Source organism: Esox lucius, chromosome 19 (genome assembly GCF_011004845.1).
Source record: "Esox lucius isolate fEsoLuc1 chromosome 19, fEsoLuc1.pri, whole genome shotgun sequence".
Lineage (NCBI taxonomy): Eukaryota > Metazoa > Chordata > Actinopteri > Esociformes > Esocidae > Esox > Esox lucius.
Genome location: NC_047587.1, coordinates 36,125,094 through 36,137,658, shown reverse-complemented (window position 1 = coordinate 36,137,658; position 12,565 = coordinate 36,125,094). Strand labels below are relative to the sequence as shown.

At 41.3% G+C, this 12,565-nt stretch overlaps 2 protein-coding genes across 5 annotated transcripts in view; both read right to left on the bottom strand.

Moving 5' to 3' along the window:
• LOC105018630 (INSC spindle orientation adaptor protein) overlaps positions 1-5,878 on the bottom strand; it is a 76,931-nt gene extending 71,053 nt beyond the window's left edge. The window contains exon 1 of one of the 2 annotated variants that reach the window (XM_029115297.2): positions 5,860-5,878. The gene's annotated coding sequence lies outside the window, so the exon portion shown is untranslated. Of the gene's footprint in view, positions 1-2,187; positions 2,515-5,859 lie in introns of those variants that run through there. The other variant, XM_010884228.3, reaches the window with a different exon arrangement.
• Positions 5,879-6,957: 1,079 nt separating this feature from the next.
• Positions 6,958-11,703, bottom strand: LOC105018631 (calcitonin gene-related peptide). 3 transcript variants are annotated; one of them, XM_010884231.5, is made up of 5 exons: positions 11,592-11,703; positions 10,616-10,707; positions 9,835-9,978; positions 7,850-8,028; positions 6,958-7,602 (listed from the first exon to the last, which is right to left on the bottom strand). In XM_010884231.5, the coding sequence occupies exons 2-4, from the start codon at positions 10,699-10,701 to the stop codon at positions 7,866-7,868; spliced, it is 393 nt and encodes a 130-aa protein (XP_010882533.1). In that variant the 5' UTR covers positions 10,702-10,707; positions 11,592-11,703; the 3' UTR covers positions 6,958-7,602; positions 7,850-7,865. The 3 variants fall into 3 exon arrangements, with proteins under 3 accessions (XP_010882533.1, XP_019912205.1, XP_010882532.1); XM_020056646.3 differs by having other exon boundaries at positions 7,850-8,025; XM_010884230.4 differs by lacking the exons at positions 6,958-7,602; positions 7,850-8,028 and adding an exon at positions 8,036-9,119.
• Between the last annotated feature and the right edge of the window lie 862 nt (positions 11,704-12,565).

Genomic DNA, 12,565 nt, shown 5'->3' with positions numbered 1-12,565 from the left:
CCCTTTTATGATGACCGATGACTATGGATACTATGGAAAACAGCAATATCGGCAGTTATTAAAAAAAACATGTCTATATTTATAAAAAGCATTCTATAAATAGTTTTTTTTTATTTCATGTTTACGAGTATGACAGCTGTATATATGGCTGTTGATTGACTCGGCTCATCGGCCATCAGCCAACGTTCCCTCAACGAGTTGACAGCATGTGAATGCGTCTGACTGGTACTTAGGACTTCTCAACTGGTAATTCTCCATCTCCCTCATGGACACGAACATAGCATTATATGGTCACCGCCCCCAATTACATCGCCCGTGGAGAGAAGCAAATGAAACATTATGGAAGTACTGTCAGGGGCCAGAGCTGGGGGGGCCACACCCACATGTTTGGTTCTTGTAAGTTTGTCAGGCAGACCGCTCCCACTCGCAGCTGTTCGACAGGCCAGGGAAAAAATGAGAGCAAGATGCTCTGCAATCAGCCATTATGGACACGTAACACACAGCAGTGAACACACGTGTCCGCGTGGCAGCTGCTTACTGCGCAGGTAAATCATTGCCACTGACTCCAACCAGCCAACCAGCCAACAGAGCCTACACACCCATCCACATCCACCACTCAGATTTACACTGACTCCAACCAGCCAACAGAGCCTACACACCCATCCACATCCACCACTCAGATTTACACTGACTCCAACCAGCCAACAGAGCCTACACACCCATCCACATCCACCACTCAGATTTACACTGACTCCAACCAGCCAACCAGCCAACAGAGCCTACACACCCATCCACATCCACCACTCAGATTTACACTGACTCCAACCAGCCAACAGAGCCTACACACCCATCCACATCCACCACTCAGATTTACACTGACTCCAACCAGCCAACCAGCCAACAGAGCCTACACACCCATCCACATCCACTACTCAGATTTACACTGACTCCAACCAGCCAACCAGCCAACAGAGCCTACACACCCATCCACATCCACTACTCAGATTTACACTGACTCCAACCAGCCAACAGAGCCTACACACCCATCCACATCCACCACTCAGATTTACACTGACTCCAACCAGCCAACCAGCCAACAGAGCCTACACACCCATCCACATCCACCACTCAGATTTACACTGACTCCAACCAGCCAACCAGCCAACAGAGCCTACACACCCATCCACATCCACTACTCAGATGTACACTGACTCCAACCAGCCGAGGCAACAGTTCACAGCCCAGGCATGAATGGTAAAACACACACACATACACACACACATACACACACACACACACACACAAAGCTTCTTTTCTGCGGAGGGACACAAGAGGGAACAGGATCCCCATGAGCAGTTTTGAATGGCCCACACTGGTCCCTGAGAAACCGGACAGGCCTTGATGCCGTCTTGATTGAAGCAGTTGGCAAGTTGGGGGGTGGGGGGGTGGGTGAGGTGGCGGGCAGTGAGTTGGCAGATTCTCTGTTTACTTTACATAAACACTGAAATACATTTGAAGAACAATGCAGATATTACAGAGGTGCCTGGCGGCAAGATAACCTTTAAGTGATAGTCACACTTCTGATAATTATATGCTCCACATTCCACTTCACCTTATACTTATACCACTATAATAACATTGATAAAGTACAGGGTAATTACACGTTACAATACATCTTATTTACAACTGCAATACATCTCTGTGATCTGGACTATTAAAATAAAGACTGTTTTTATCAAAAATGTTGTGACCGAGGATGGTCAATTTTGGTGTGGCCACAGAGATTGGCTCAAACTGCTCCAGTCAAATATTCAGATCAGCAGATGACAATAGCATTGAGACTGGCCAAAACTTCTTCAGTTAAATATCCAAACCTGCAGATGACAACAGCATTGCCATGGGGCTCACATACTGTTGCCTACGAATCAACTAACGCACTGCTGAGAAACACTTTTAAGAGATCCCCTGAGATTCACTTTCTTCCTCTGACCTTAGTGGAGAGCGAGAAAAAGGGGGAATGATACTAGCACCAGTGCACCAACTCCCAAGTGTTTCCCATGCTGAAGTTACATTGAAGATCCTTATTTCTCTTAAAAAAACAGAGATCAAACCTGAAAAGACCCTGTTCTGCATTACTTCAGGTGATTTCCTTGTGAGTAAATAGGATGGAGTGTTTGCCAGACTTACCCTCAGGTTACTGTTGTCAAGGTTAAGTGAGCTCTGAAGTTTTCATAGTCGTGGGGAGAGCCTCTGCCACTGCCCTTGAGCTCCTCTCTCCTCGCAGCACAACTGAGGTACTGGGAGTTCAACTGGAAGCAGCTGCCTTAAAGTCTTTTGTGAGGATTTGTGACCTTAAGGTTTTTCTTAGGGAGAAAAAAGCCCACATCCCTCTGTCAGTCAGTCAGCGGAGCTTGGTTTCAGCTGGGCGGCCATCCAAACAGACTATTCTATTTTGGTCTACCATGTGAGCGGCAGCATTATATTTTAGAGAGACTCTGTGGTCAAGCATGTAATTGCCGAGATGACCAGTTATGGTGAAATGTAATTGTAGACCTCATCAGATTTGTGTAGAAACTGCCAAGTGAACAAGGTAAAGGACTTTTAAAGTCCCACAAAAACAAGGCAGACCACATAAATAAATGAGTAACTGGGATCCAGATGTGGAAATAGAGGCAGGGGGAGAAGGAGAAGAAAGAGGGAAAGAAAAAAACAGGAGAGCCAGACGGCAGAACTTGCCATCGCAGCAGATTGAAATCCCATTTCTTACACGGCAAAAGGCTGTTTACCTTCCTCTGAGAAGTAACAGGAGAAAAAAGGGTTTTGGGAAGGCAAAAGGATCTCGGCTGTTAGTCTCTCATTTCTGGACTTGGCAATGAGCTTTTCAACACGTCTGGTACAATATCAGGTTTGGAAATGAGCACCTCCTGGAAAATTGGGGAGATTTAATGAAGATGGGGAAAACAAATCACAACATAAACAGGAGTAGGATGGTTTGCTTCACAAGGAAACGTGGCTTTAGTCCAAAAACACACCTATCCACAGTTATTATGTTTGAGAGAATGATTTGTCAATGATTGGTTCAATCACAAATGTGCGCTCACACACACTCTGTATATCTGCACCTAAACCCACTGTAAATAAATGTAGGATATATTAGGTGCTCATATCTAATTACTTCAAATGCTCAACCCCATTGTATTTACTTGTTTGTCAACTATATGTTGTCTACCAGTAGGAACACCATCACAGGAAGTACCGTTGTAGGCATGTCTAAATGTTCTTAGCAAATAAAAGTGATTCTGATTCGGAACTGACAAAAGGGTATCTTTCTTATGACATGCCAGAGAGAATAAATAAGTATTAATTTGTAGAAAAACACTGATTTTAAACACTGATTGTTTTGAAGAAAAACACTGTGTTTCAAGTCACACACTATAAGTTGCAAAGGGAGTTACACTGCAACATGTAAAGACAATCCTCATTAATAATGACTTTTCAACTGGTTATATCCGGTTAGAAATAAAACCATTCTTTAAAAATGTTTGGTTAGTGGTAAAGTTCAGGCAACTGTAAGGGTAAATAATTCTCTCTGGAAATGGGGTTTACTGTTGGCTCTTATGAACCGTCTAATTTACAAGTGAAACAACCAAATGAAATGCAAATCTTCAGCATTACGTCTGTTTTTCTCATTGGTGAAATTAATAGGTAGCTGAGAAATACACACAACCCCCCCACCCTGATCCAGCCCTGAACCTCCAGTCCAGAGACCCTTCAATTATCAAAATATGGAGGTATTTTTCCCAGAATCATCCAAGAAAACTTTCCATGCACATTTCAGCACGTCCCAGACAACTCTGCAGCTGATTCCAACCAGACAGAGAGACAGAGAAAAACTGTAAAAATACTCAGATGACAGATGAGGCCTCTCTACTGCCGCAGTGGAATGGAGTGCAGCACTCTGGTTCACAAAACCTTCTTAAGAAGGCACATCTTGTTAATTCAAAAATTATATTTGGGTTGGTGAAACTGCTGTTGCCTTGGCATGTGTTGGAAGCCAATGGTTATAGTCCCCAATATATATTTTTTTACATCTGTTCCAGGCTGGAGTTAGTGTTATTGGCTTTGTCCAAATTCATAAATTGAATACAACAAACGCTGAATTGCTATTTTCCTTAGCCATAGCATCCATTACTCAGTGATGAGGTCATCAGGGGGCGCAGTCAGAAGTAATTGTCAGTAAGTTTGCCTATTTTCATCAATGGAGTATAGCATTGTAGAGATGCAGTAGAGGTTATTTAAATCCACAAACAAGGGACATTTCATGGAAACACATGGGGAAAGATGATATAGCACATTTCATGAATCTCCTCACAGCCCCCCAACAAAATGAGGCTACCTTAAGCCTAGTATTTCTGTGTATTTCATGCTCTTTTCAGCCAGTAAAAATCAGAGTATAATGCTTGTACAGATGTCAACACCATTAACATGTTATTTTCGCCAATCCACTGCTTTGCAGGGAGGTTGTAAGCATTAGCTGTCTTGTTATGTTATAGCAAACAAATTGCATATTGGCTTATTTGATTGCAAATTAGCTGCCTAGCTAGCTAGCTAACTGCACATTTTTTGTAACATGATGCCTTTGTATTTTTGGAATTGTGGCATTATTTTATCCATCACAGAATACAAACGGTAAAGTCCTTTTGGGACAGGAAATAGACGTGGATTGATACCATTTCCGAACAAAACTAACCAGAAAAACACACAAAGTACTTGACTGTAAAAGTAACAACATTCGTGCAGGGAAGACAACACTGTCATGTTAGGGTCAAGTGACATTTGTCCAGTGTAGTCTTGCTGTCCATACAAGTGCACAGGGGCACACATTCTACACTGCACCGATTGCACACGTGTAGCATTGAGTCTTCACTGCTAAAGTTTCTTTCCCTGAAAAGTTTGATCAGTGTTATATAAAATGACATAGTTTACAAACAAAGGAGCAAAACAAGCTAATAATCTTCAATCTAACAGCAGTAAACAGTTTGAATGTATGATGCATTTGTAACTTAAATTCTTCAAGATTCATAAATGTATGTTTTAATTGTGCATTTCGCCTATAATGGAACATTACTTGGGTAAAATAGTCCCCCAATAAAATAAAATAAACTACAGGAGTAAAGGCTCTATTCAACCACTATTGCTGCATTGTTACAGATTGTGTGACACGTGTACAAACAGCTACGGAAAAAAATAGGAGATCACTGCACCTTTACAAAAACTTTGAAAAGGAAAGTTTTGAGTGAGGAACAGAAGCGTTCAATTTGCAGTGGTCTCTTAATTTTAACCCTTTAAACATGAAAAGCAATTTCTTTTCAGCCAACATATACAGCAGTTACTGTAAATGCACTCTCTTCCAACACTGAAACAATTCCTTAAAAGTTCTATCAAGCCTTGATGTTGAATTTCCTTGAAACTTATTGAACAGTATCTGGTAAAAAAAAGGCAGTCTTTTTTTCCTTCATCCATCTTTTAATTTGACTAATGATATGTGACTATTGATTCAGGCAGAATATCACCTTTAAATGTACTTAATTATCAAAAGTAAAAAATTATTTAAAAAAGATATTACTATTCTCATTTTTTGTATGATTTTCTGTATGACAGCCATGGGTATTTTCAGTAAGGTCACTGCTTTATCTGCTTTATCTGTCCGAGCAATATAATCATAATTGGGATTTAAATAATGTATGGTATTAAAAAGCACATTTTCTTTAGGAATGTTGTGGATTGAAAGGAAAACTTAATAAAACATATGAATTCTTAGTTACCTAAAGATACCTAAAAAATGAAATGCATTTTTACCTTGTAACACCACTGCCAATACCATGTCATGTTGAGTGATAGTCCTTTATTGGAAGAGCTTGCAAAATTACAACGTGTACTCTATGTAACGGAAGCTTGATTGCCACCTGTTGGAACATTGTGGTAAAAACAGGAGAACACCATGTCCTTCGGTGGCAGGCTACATTCCCTTTATCACCTGTGGTGATGCAGGTTTGAAGCAAGTCCTAGAAAGAAATATGCAATGCCATGTGATGTGATGCTATATTAGGAAACCAAACATATATAGATGGTCAGCTTCAAATAAATACTTAAAAAATTCCACTTCAAGAAATAGTGAATTAATAATACGGTTTTCAACAATGAAGAGATATGTTAACAAAAATAGATATCATCTTAATATGGAAATAGAATCCTAATAAGCCTTCATTGAGAAACAGCTGGTCGCATGTGGGAGGAGACTTGTGCCATTCACGCTGAAACAACCATATATAATACTGACAGTGAATTTTCTAATTGAGATCATGCAACACAAAGCTTTCAAAGCCTGCGCTAGATCAAGTAAACACTGGCTACTGGTTTTGCTGGTTTTGGAGCATTTCATTTCAATTGTCTACTTCATTGTTCTTTTGTCTCTTCGCCCTAGTTATTAACATATGGATCAGTGTCTGGGACAAGTTATGCCAGAATTATATGCTCCTGGCAGTGTTTCCCAATCCTGGTCCTGGGGACCCAAAGGCGTGCACATTTTGTTTTTGCCCTAGCATTCACACACCTGATTCAAATAAAAATCTTGATGATATGTTGATCACATAAATCAAGTGTGTAAGTGGTAGAGCAACATTTGAATCCGGTGTGTGAGTGCTAGGGCAAAAACAAAACATGCACCCCTTTGGGTCCCCAGGACCAGGATTGGGAAACACTGCTGTAGAATAGGATTGTTTTGACAGCCCAAATCCCAACGTATGTCTCAGTGTGAGACAAATTAATTCCAGACAATTCAGGGGTTCAGGAGAAATCTGCAGGGTCAACAAGCTACTTGGCTAATGTAACAACACAATGATGCTCGCAATTAAAAAGTTCATTCAACTTTTGAAGAACAACAGAAGTACCCCAAGCACGAATGTATCTAAAATACATTTTAATCTTGCTGAAATTCACAATTGTTACAATATGAATCTGTTGGATATTTTTCCATCTTCGTTGTCTTCTCCGCTGCCTTCTTCTTACCCTCTTGAAACATACTGTACAATCATGTCATGTAAAGTGTTTTACACCAAGGCACAAGACACAGCCGTTGTGAGGGAGCCTAGGGAAGGCTGATTTTTAATGTTGATCCCTGGGGGGCACAGCACAGCAAACAGGTGCTGGCGAGGAGGAAAGGATGAGTGACGGGTGGGGGGGTGGGGGTCATATGATACAAAGGTACTCTAAGGCAAGAATAAATAATGATAAATTGGCACTGCATCTTTATCTATTAATTTTAAATAAATGTTATGTATAAAAAAAGGGAATCTGGATTTTTTTCTTCCTCAGGGATTTGGGTCATTGTATACAGGATGGTCACGGTCATTTTCTCATCCCCCCCCTTCTGGTTTGCCGAAAGCAAAATGATAGGTTCATAACAACATGGATATGAGAGGAGTCCTAATATCTGAAGGGATTTCTGTAGACTGTGGGAGAGTTGAGAAAGGGGCCAGTGTTTTTTCTTTTCTGTCTGTTTGTTTTATTGTTTTTCCCCCAGATATTTTCTGATGTCATCACCTATGAAAGGGAAGAAAGGGAAAGAGAGAACAGACCAGTCAACAACCCGGCACCCAGCTCCTTCTGTCAGTTCTCTGCGCGCACAGGATCTCTGTGCAAACAGGACCAAGACCAAAAAAAGTATCTCAACTGACACAGGCAATACATTCTTCACATAAAACGGTCATTCAATGGCTACGATCAAATGCTACTTAATACAGGACAGCGGAAAGACCAGAGACTTAAAGAACGAAGGAAGAGTATTCACCATGTTCCCGGGATGCTCACATCTGGGCGTTTCTCCTCCGCCGGCCGAAGGCCTTGGAGCCCACGTTGGTGGGGACAAAGTTGCTGTTTCCCATGCCCCCCGACCGGCTCAGGAAGTCTGCCAGGCGGTGAGTCACACAGGTGGCTGTGTTGCAGGCCCGCTTCTGCGCTGTAACGCTGCTTCAAAAACGGACACAGGTTAACAGTGAGCCCTGCTGAGGGGCCCTGGCATTTGCAATGCGCCCTCACTAACGCAGACTTTCACAGGCGCACTGATGCAGCCACACAACTGCACACACACCCATATATATATATACACACAAACTCACACCTCATCAGATATTCCTTCTATAAAGCGCAATACATTTCAGTGGTGATTAATGTACCATTGTCAATGTGAGAGAAGAACAATTACAAGGAAGCACATGTGAGGACAGGAAATGTTACATCACTTGAATGATTTGGTTGGTCAAGATTCTTACCTTCAGGGGTGAGAGGGCAGATAGTTCAAGGGGATTGGAACACCTTGTATGTAATTTGGTGATTTACTCTATATTCAAGTTTAAAGAAAATGTGTAATGCAGTTGTTGGAAGACATAAAGCTAGGTCCATAAAACAAATTGTACCAATGTTCTGTTTCTTAAGAATAAAAAGTAAAATGCTTCCTGGTAGAAAAATAGGTTTATTGAACAAGAAACGTGACGCATGAAGAAACCATTTATTATGGTCGAAATATTACTTATGGTTATCTCATGATATTTGTGTTTCAATAAATTGAAAATGCAATCAAATTATATGAATATACAACTGAAAAAATATACTAGATTCTTTAGATGAATAATTTTCGAATATTTCTAATTTAGAGGAGTTTTGATTGTCAGAACAGACACAATATGCCATTCTCTGCCGAAAAGGGGAAATAAAATGAATCAACAAAAATGACTACAAGGCATTGCAATGGGAGATTTGCTCTGATTTCAATCAAGCAGGCAAAACTCAATCCACATGCACAATGTCTTGTCAAATAAAAGGAGTACACTGTGATGGAAAAAAGACAGGGATTTTGACGGAGTACGAAGGGTTAGATGCTGTCAAACTTCTCCCCGTAGCTTGCATAGCGTTCGCTCTCGGGTGCGCTGCGTTTCTTGCCAGGCGTGCCAGCGCCCACGTCCGTGCGGGGGAATGTTTGTAATTTGTGCAGGTCCTGGGACAGTTTGCCCAGAACGCAGGTGCTGAGGTTGGAGCAGCGCTTGGTAAGGGGTCTTTCCATGCTGTCAGATGGGAGAGACAAACATGCAGAAAACAGGCTCATAGTAGCGGGACACATGCACATTTGGCACACGAGGCACACGCACATTGACGTTCTCGCTCTCATTTCATGTTAGTACTTTCTCATTCCGCTTAACTTCATGCGTTTCCTCTACAAAATGCATGGTCAGGCGTGCTGTTATAAGCGAGAAATTAATGTTTCCAAAACAGCATGCTCCCCTTCAAATCATTTCATTCTATTATTACAAACCCCATGCTCTCCAACTCCTATGTATTTCCACAAGTATCTCCCCATTGAGAACAGAACAGGTATATTCCTGATGTCATGCAACTCTTTCTGTCTCTTCTAATTAAGAACATGCATTTAACAAACAGGCGGTTAACATTCGTCCATTCAAATAAATCAATAAGTATTAACCATGCAGGAGGTTTACGACAGAGAATCTGTAGGGAAGGATAAGTATCTGAGACACCTTTTCTCGCAGCACGTACCTCTATTTGGCTTATAACAAATGCCAGCAGGACACACTGCTAACGTGGCTAAACGACGTCTTTCCACAAAAGTAACAACACTGCCGTTAAAATGTTCGAGTTAATTCATAGCTTGAAAAGTTTGGTCACGGTAGGCCAAACATAGACGCTCTTCCACACCATATAAAAGTAGCGCTGACCGTCAACAGTACAACCAATCATTCCGTTGAGTTGTCCGTAGCCTACCTATTGCCATCGTTGCCATCGTTCACCTGCTGCTCCAGCTCTTCGGCTGTCATCTGCACAAACTCCTTGACTATGGCGTTGAGTAACCTTCGTGCCTCATAGTCCGTGAGGGTGACTCGGTCTGTCATGGACTCTATGCCCGGTCTATAGGAGGTAGAAGTGGGGGCACAGGAATGAACATAACAATCTGACTAGAGTTATCAACTACAATACAAAAAAGAACATGAAAAAAAGTCAGGGAGCGCCACTGAGTCTAAAACGTATGACGTGGGTCTGGAAGGGATCCTAGCCAAAATGGAAAACTGTAATCTGCTAAGAGTACTCCATCTAAAACAGCCGATGTGTGACCGAGTTCAGATTTATGACAAAATCGATAGCTTGGTGAGAACGGGGAGTGGCTTGGATGTTTTTATATATCTCATTTATCTCTCCTAAATTAAATTAGTCTTGTTCTGGGGGTTTTCTTTCCACAAATTTCATTACAGTCCCTTCTACACTTAACTGGAGTGCACTTCATTGATATTGGATTAAGGATAATATACACTTATGTATTCGTCAGAAATTATCATTTACGTTTTATATTCACAGACAAAAACATGAGTATTATTTTTGTTGCAGAAACTACTTGTGAATTTGTCAAGCAATATCAGTTCAATAATTTTTGATGCCATAAAAGAAATGTGTGTGTGTGTGTGTGTGTGTTATTGTGTAAGATATGTGTGCATATCAGTGTATTTCGTCATCCATGCCTGTCTGTCTGTCTCCAATCCTCCTGTCTCACCTGGCGGGGGCCGCTTGGGAGCTGTACATCTGGCAAATGACCAGGGCATAGGCAACAAGGACGGCAGAAATCTTCAACATAACCATGGTCCCCTACAGTAAAGAAAAAGTCCCATCAGCCGCACAGGCTTGAAACCACTTACATGAGCGTCTACATATTACATTTCAAGAAAATAAGGTTGCAGTCATCACAGAAATCAGCATTCATTTACCAGAATGAGGCGAAGCATTGCATGGCCTATAAAACAAAGTAACATAAGCTACACAGCCATGAATTATTCCCATAACGCAATTCAACAAAACAGCAAAAACGGAAACTGATCCAGATGATAGTCTGTCCCTCTCCTCCATGGAGAAAACTATTCCTCCACACCTGCATCCTTTCAGTTTCTCACCGTGTTGGATGCAGGACAGGACAGACAGGTAGTTAACAGAGGAGCCTTGGGCTTGTCCAGCCATGATGGGGGTCCAAGCATGTTCAACACTAACTGAAGGGATGCTGCATTAGCTAGCCGCTGTGGGAAGGGATCGTGGCTCCGGCCAGCGTGCCAACTCCCAGGGGGGACGAGTGCATTAGTGTAATGAGCTGCCACCACTCTCTCACACACAGTCAATCTCTCCTCTCAGAGAGCCTCCAGCCTCCATCTCCCTTGGTTTCTCTCTGTCCCTCCCTCTCCCTCTTACTAGCTTACTCAGTGTATTCTTTCCTCTGTCTCTTAACTCTCGTTGGTGTCTCACTCGCTTACACTCACTTTTTCCCACTCCTTTACACTATCTCCATCTTCTCTTTCCATCTTTTCAGTTCTGAGCACACGGGACCCTCCCTAAGGATGAGCAATGACCACTATGGCCACACTTTAATCCCATTACAGACACATCACACTGCACCAAAAGTCCCAGGCAGGTCCACAGATATCCCATTCAAATTCAGAACCCTTAGACAAAATCCACAATTACAATTAAAAGTCTCCACTTACCTTTTGTGTTAATTACCAGGCGAAAAAATAAATATATATATATAGCTGAATACGAAACGCCTAAGTTGACTTCTCTCAACTTGAAGACCAACTCTTGATTCTGTTGCATACAGCTCCAATGCACAAGCCTATATATCCACTACTTGGATTTGTGCATGAACTGTGTAGGTGTTTAATTATCTCCCTTTGGCCAATCCCATCGCAAAGATGCTCCAGTGAGCCAATCGGATGACGCCCCTTACTTCTGGCACTAATAAGGGATATGGCTTTGCAATGACGTCATTCTTTAGTCACTAAGTGCTCCATTCACAAAATTCACCAGTCATTTAGACCATTTGATATCCAAGTCATTCATTAATAAACAGGAGAAACATCTGATGAATGGCCATGGAACCCATCCCCAGCAATAAATGTTTTATAGGCTCCCAAAATCTTAACATGCATGCTATTTTTCAAGCGCCAAATCAATAAGCCCCCAGCAAAGAACTTGTAGGCAGGGACATCTACTGGGAATGGAGCTATACTGCAGTCCCATCTATCTGGGTTGGTGCGAATTAACGCTGTTAGATAGGGAATGGCTGTAAATCATATATAGATGACTGACGTAAAAGAAAAAGTTTGTAATGAGGCGTTTACAAATATTTCCGTCATGAATGCCACCATACTCCAATGACCTTTTCAGTTCCAGATAACATTATTTAACATATCCTTATATAATACAATTAACATTTGAAACATTAGATTAGAATTAGAATTAGATTAGAATTGAAAAATCGTTTCAAAGTCTTTAGGTCATCACAGGCAAACGTATATGTCTGCCTTATATTCTTGAAGGAAACAAAAACATAAGGGTTTCCATATAAAGTGGTTAAAAAAGGTTTATTATTGTGTTGTAAAGTGTGACTTAATCCACATATCAAATGACAGATTTGGTATGAATTACGATGACATGGCTAATGCTTTATATTGATTAT

Bases quoted from the DNA above. Each gene is read 5' to 3' on its own strand.
- LOC105018631 (XM_010884230.4), bottom strand. From the start codon at position 10,701: ATGGTTATGTTGAAGATTTCTGCCGTCCTTGTTGCCTATGCCCTGGTC. The intron at 9,979-10,615 runs GTGAGACAGGAG...TACCTCCTATAG, and splicing joins TCCCAAGCGGCCCCCGCCAG to ACCGGGCATAGAGTCCATGA. The intron at 9,120-9,834 runs GTAGGCTACGGA...CCCATCTGACAG, and splicing joins GATGGCAACGATGGCAATAG to CATGGAAAGACCCCTTACCA.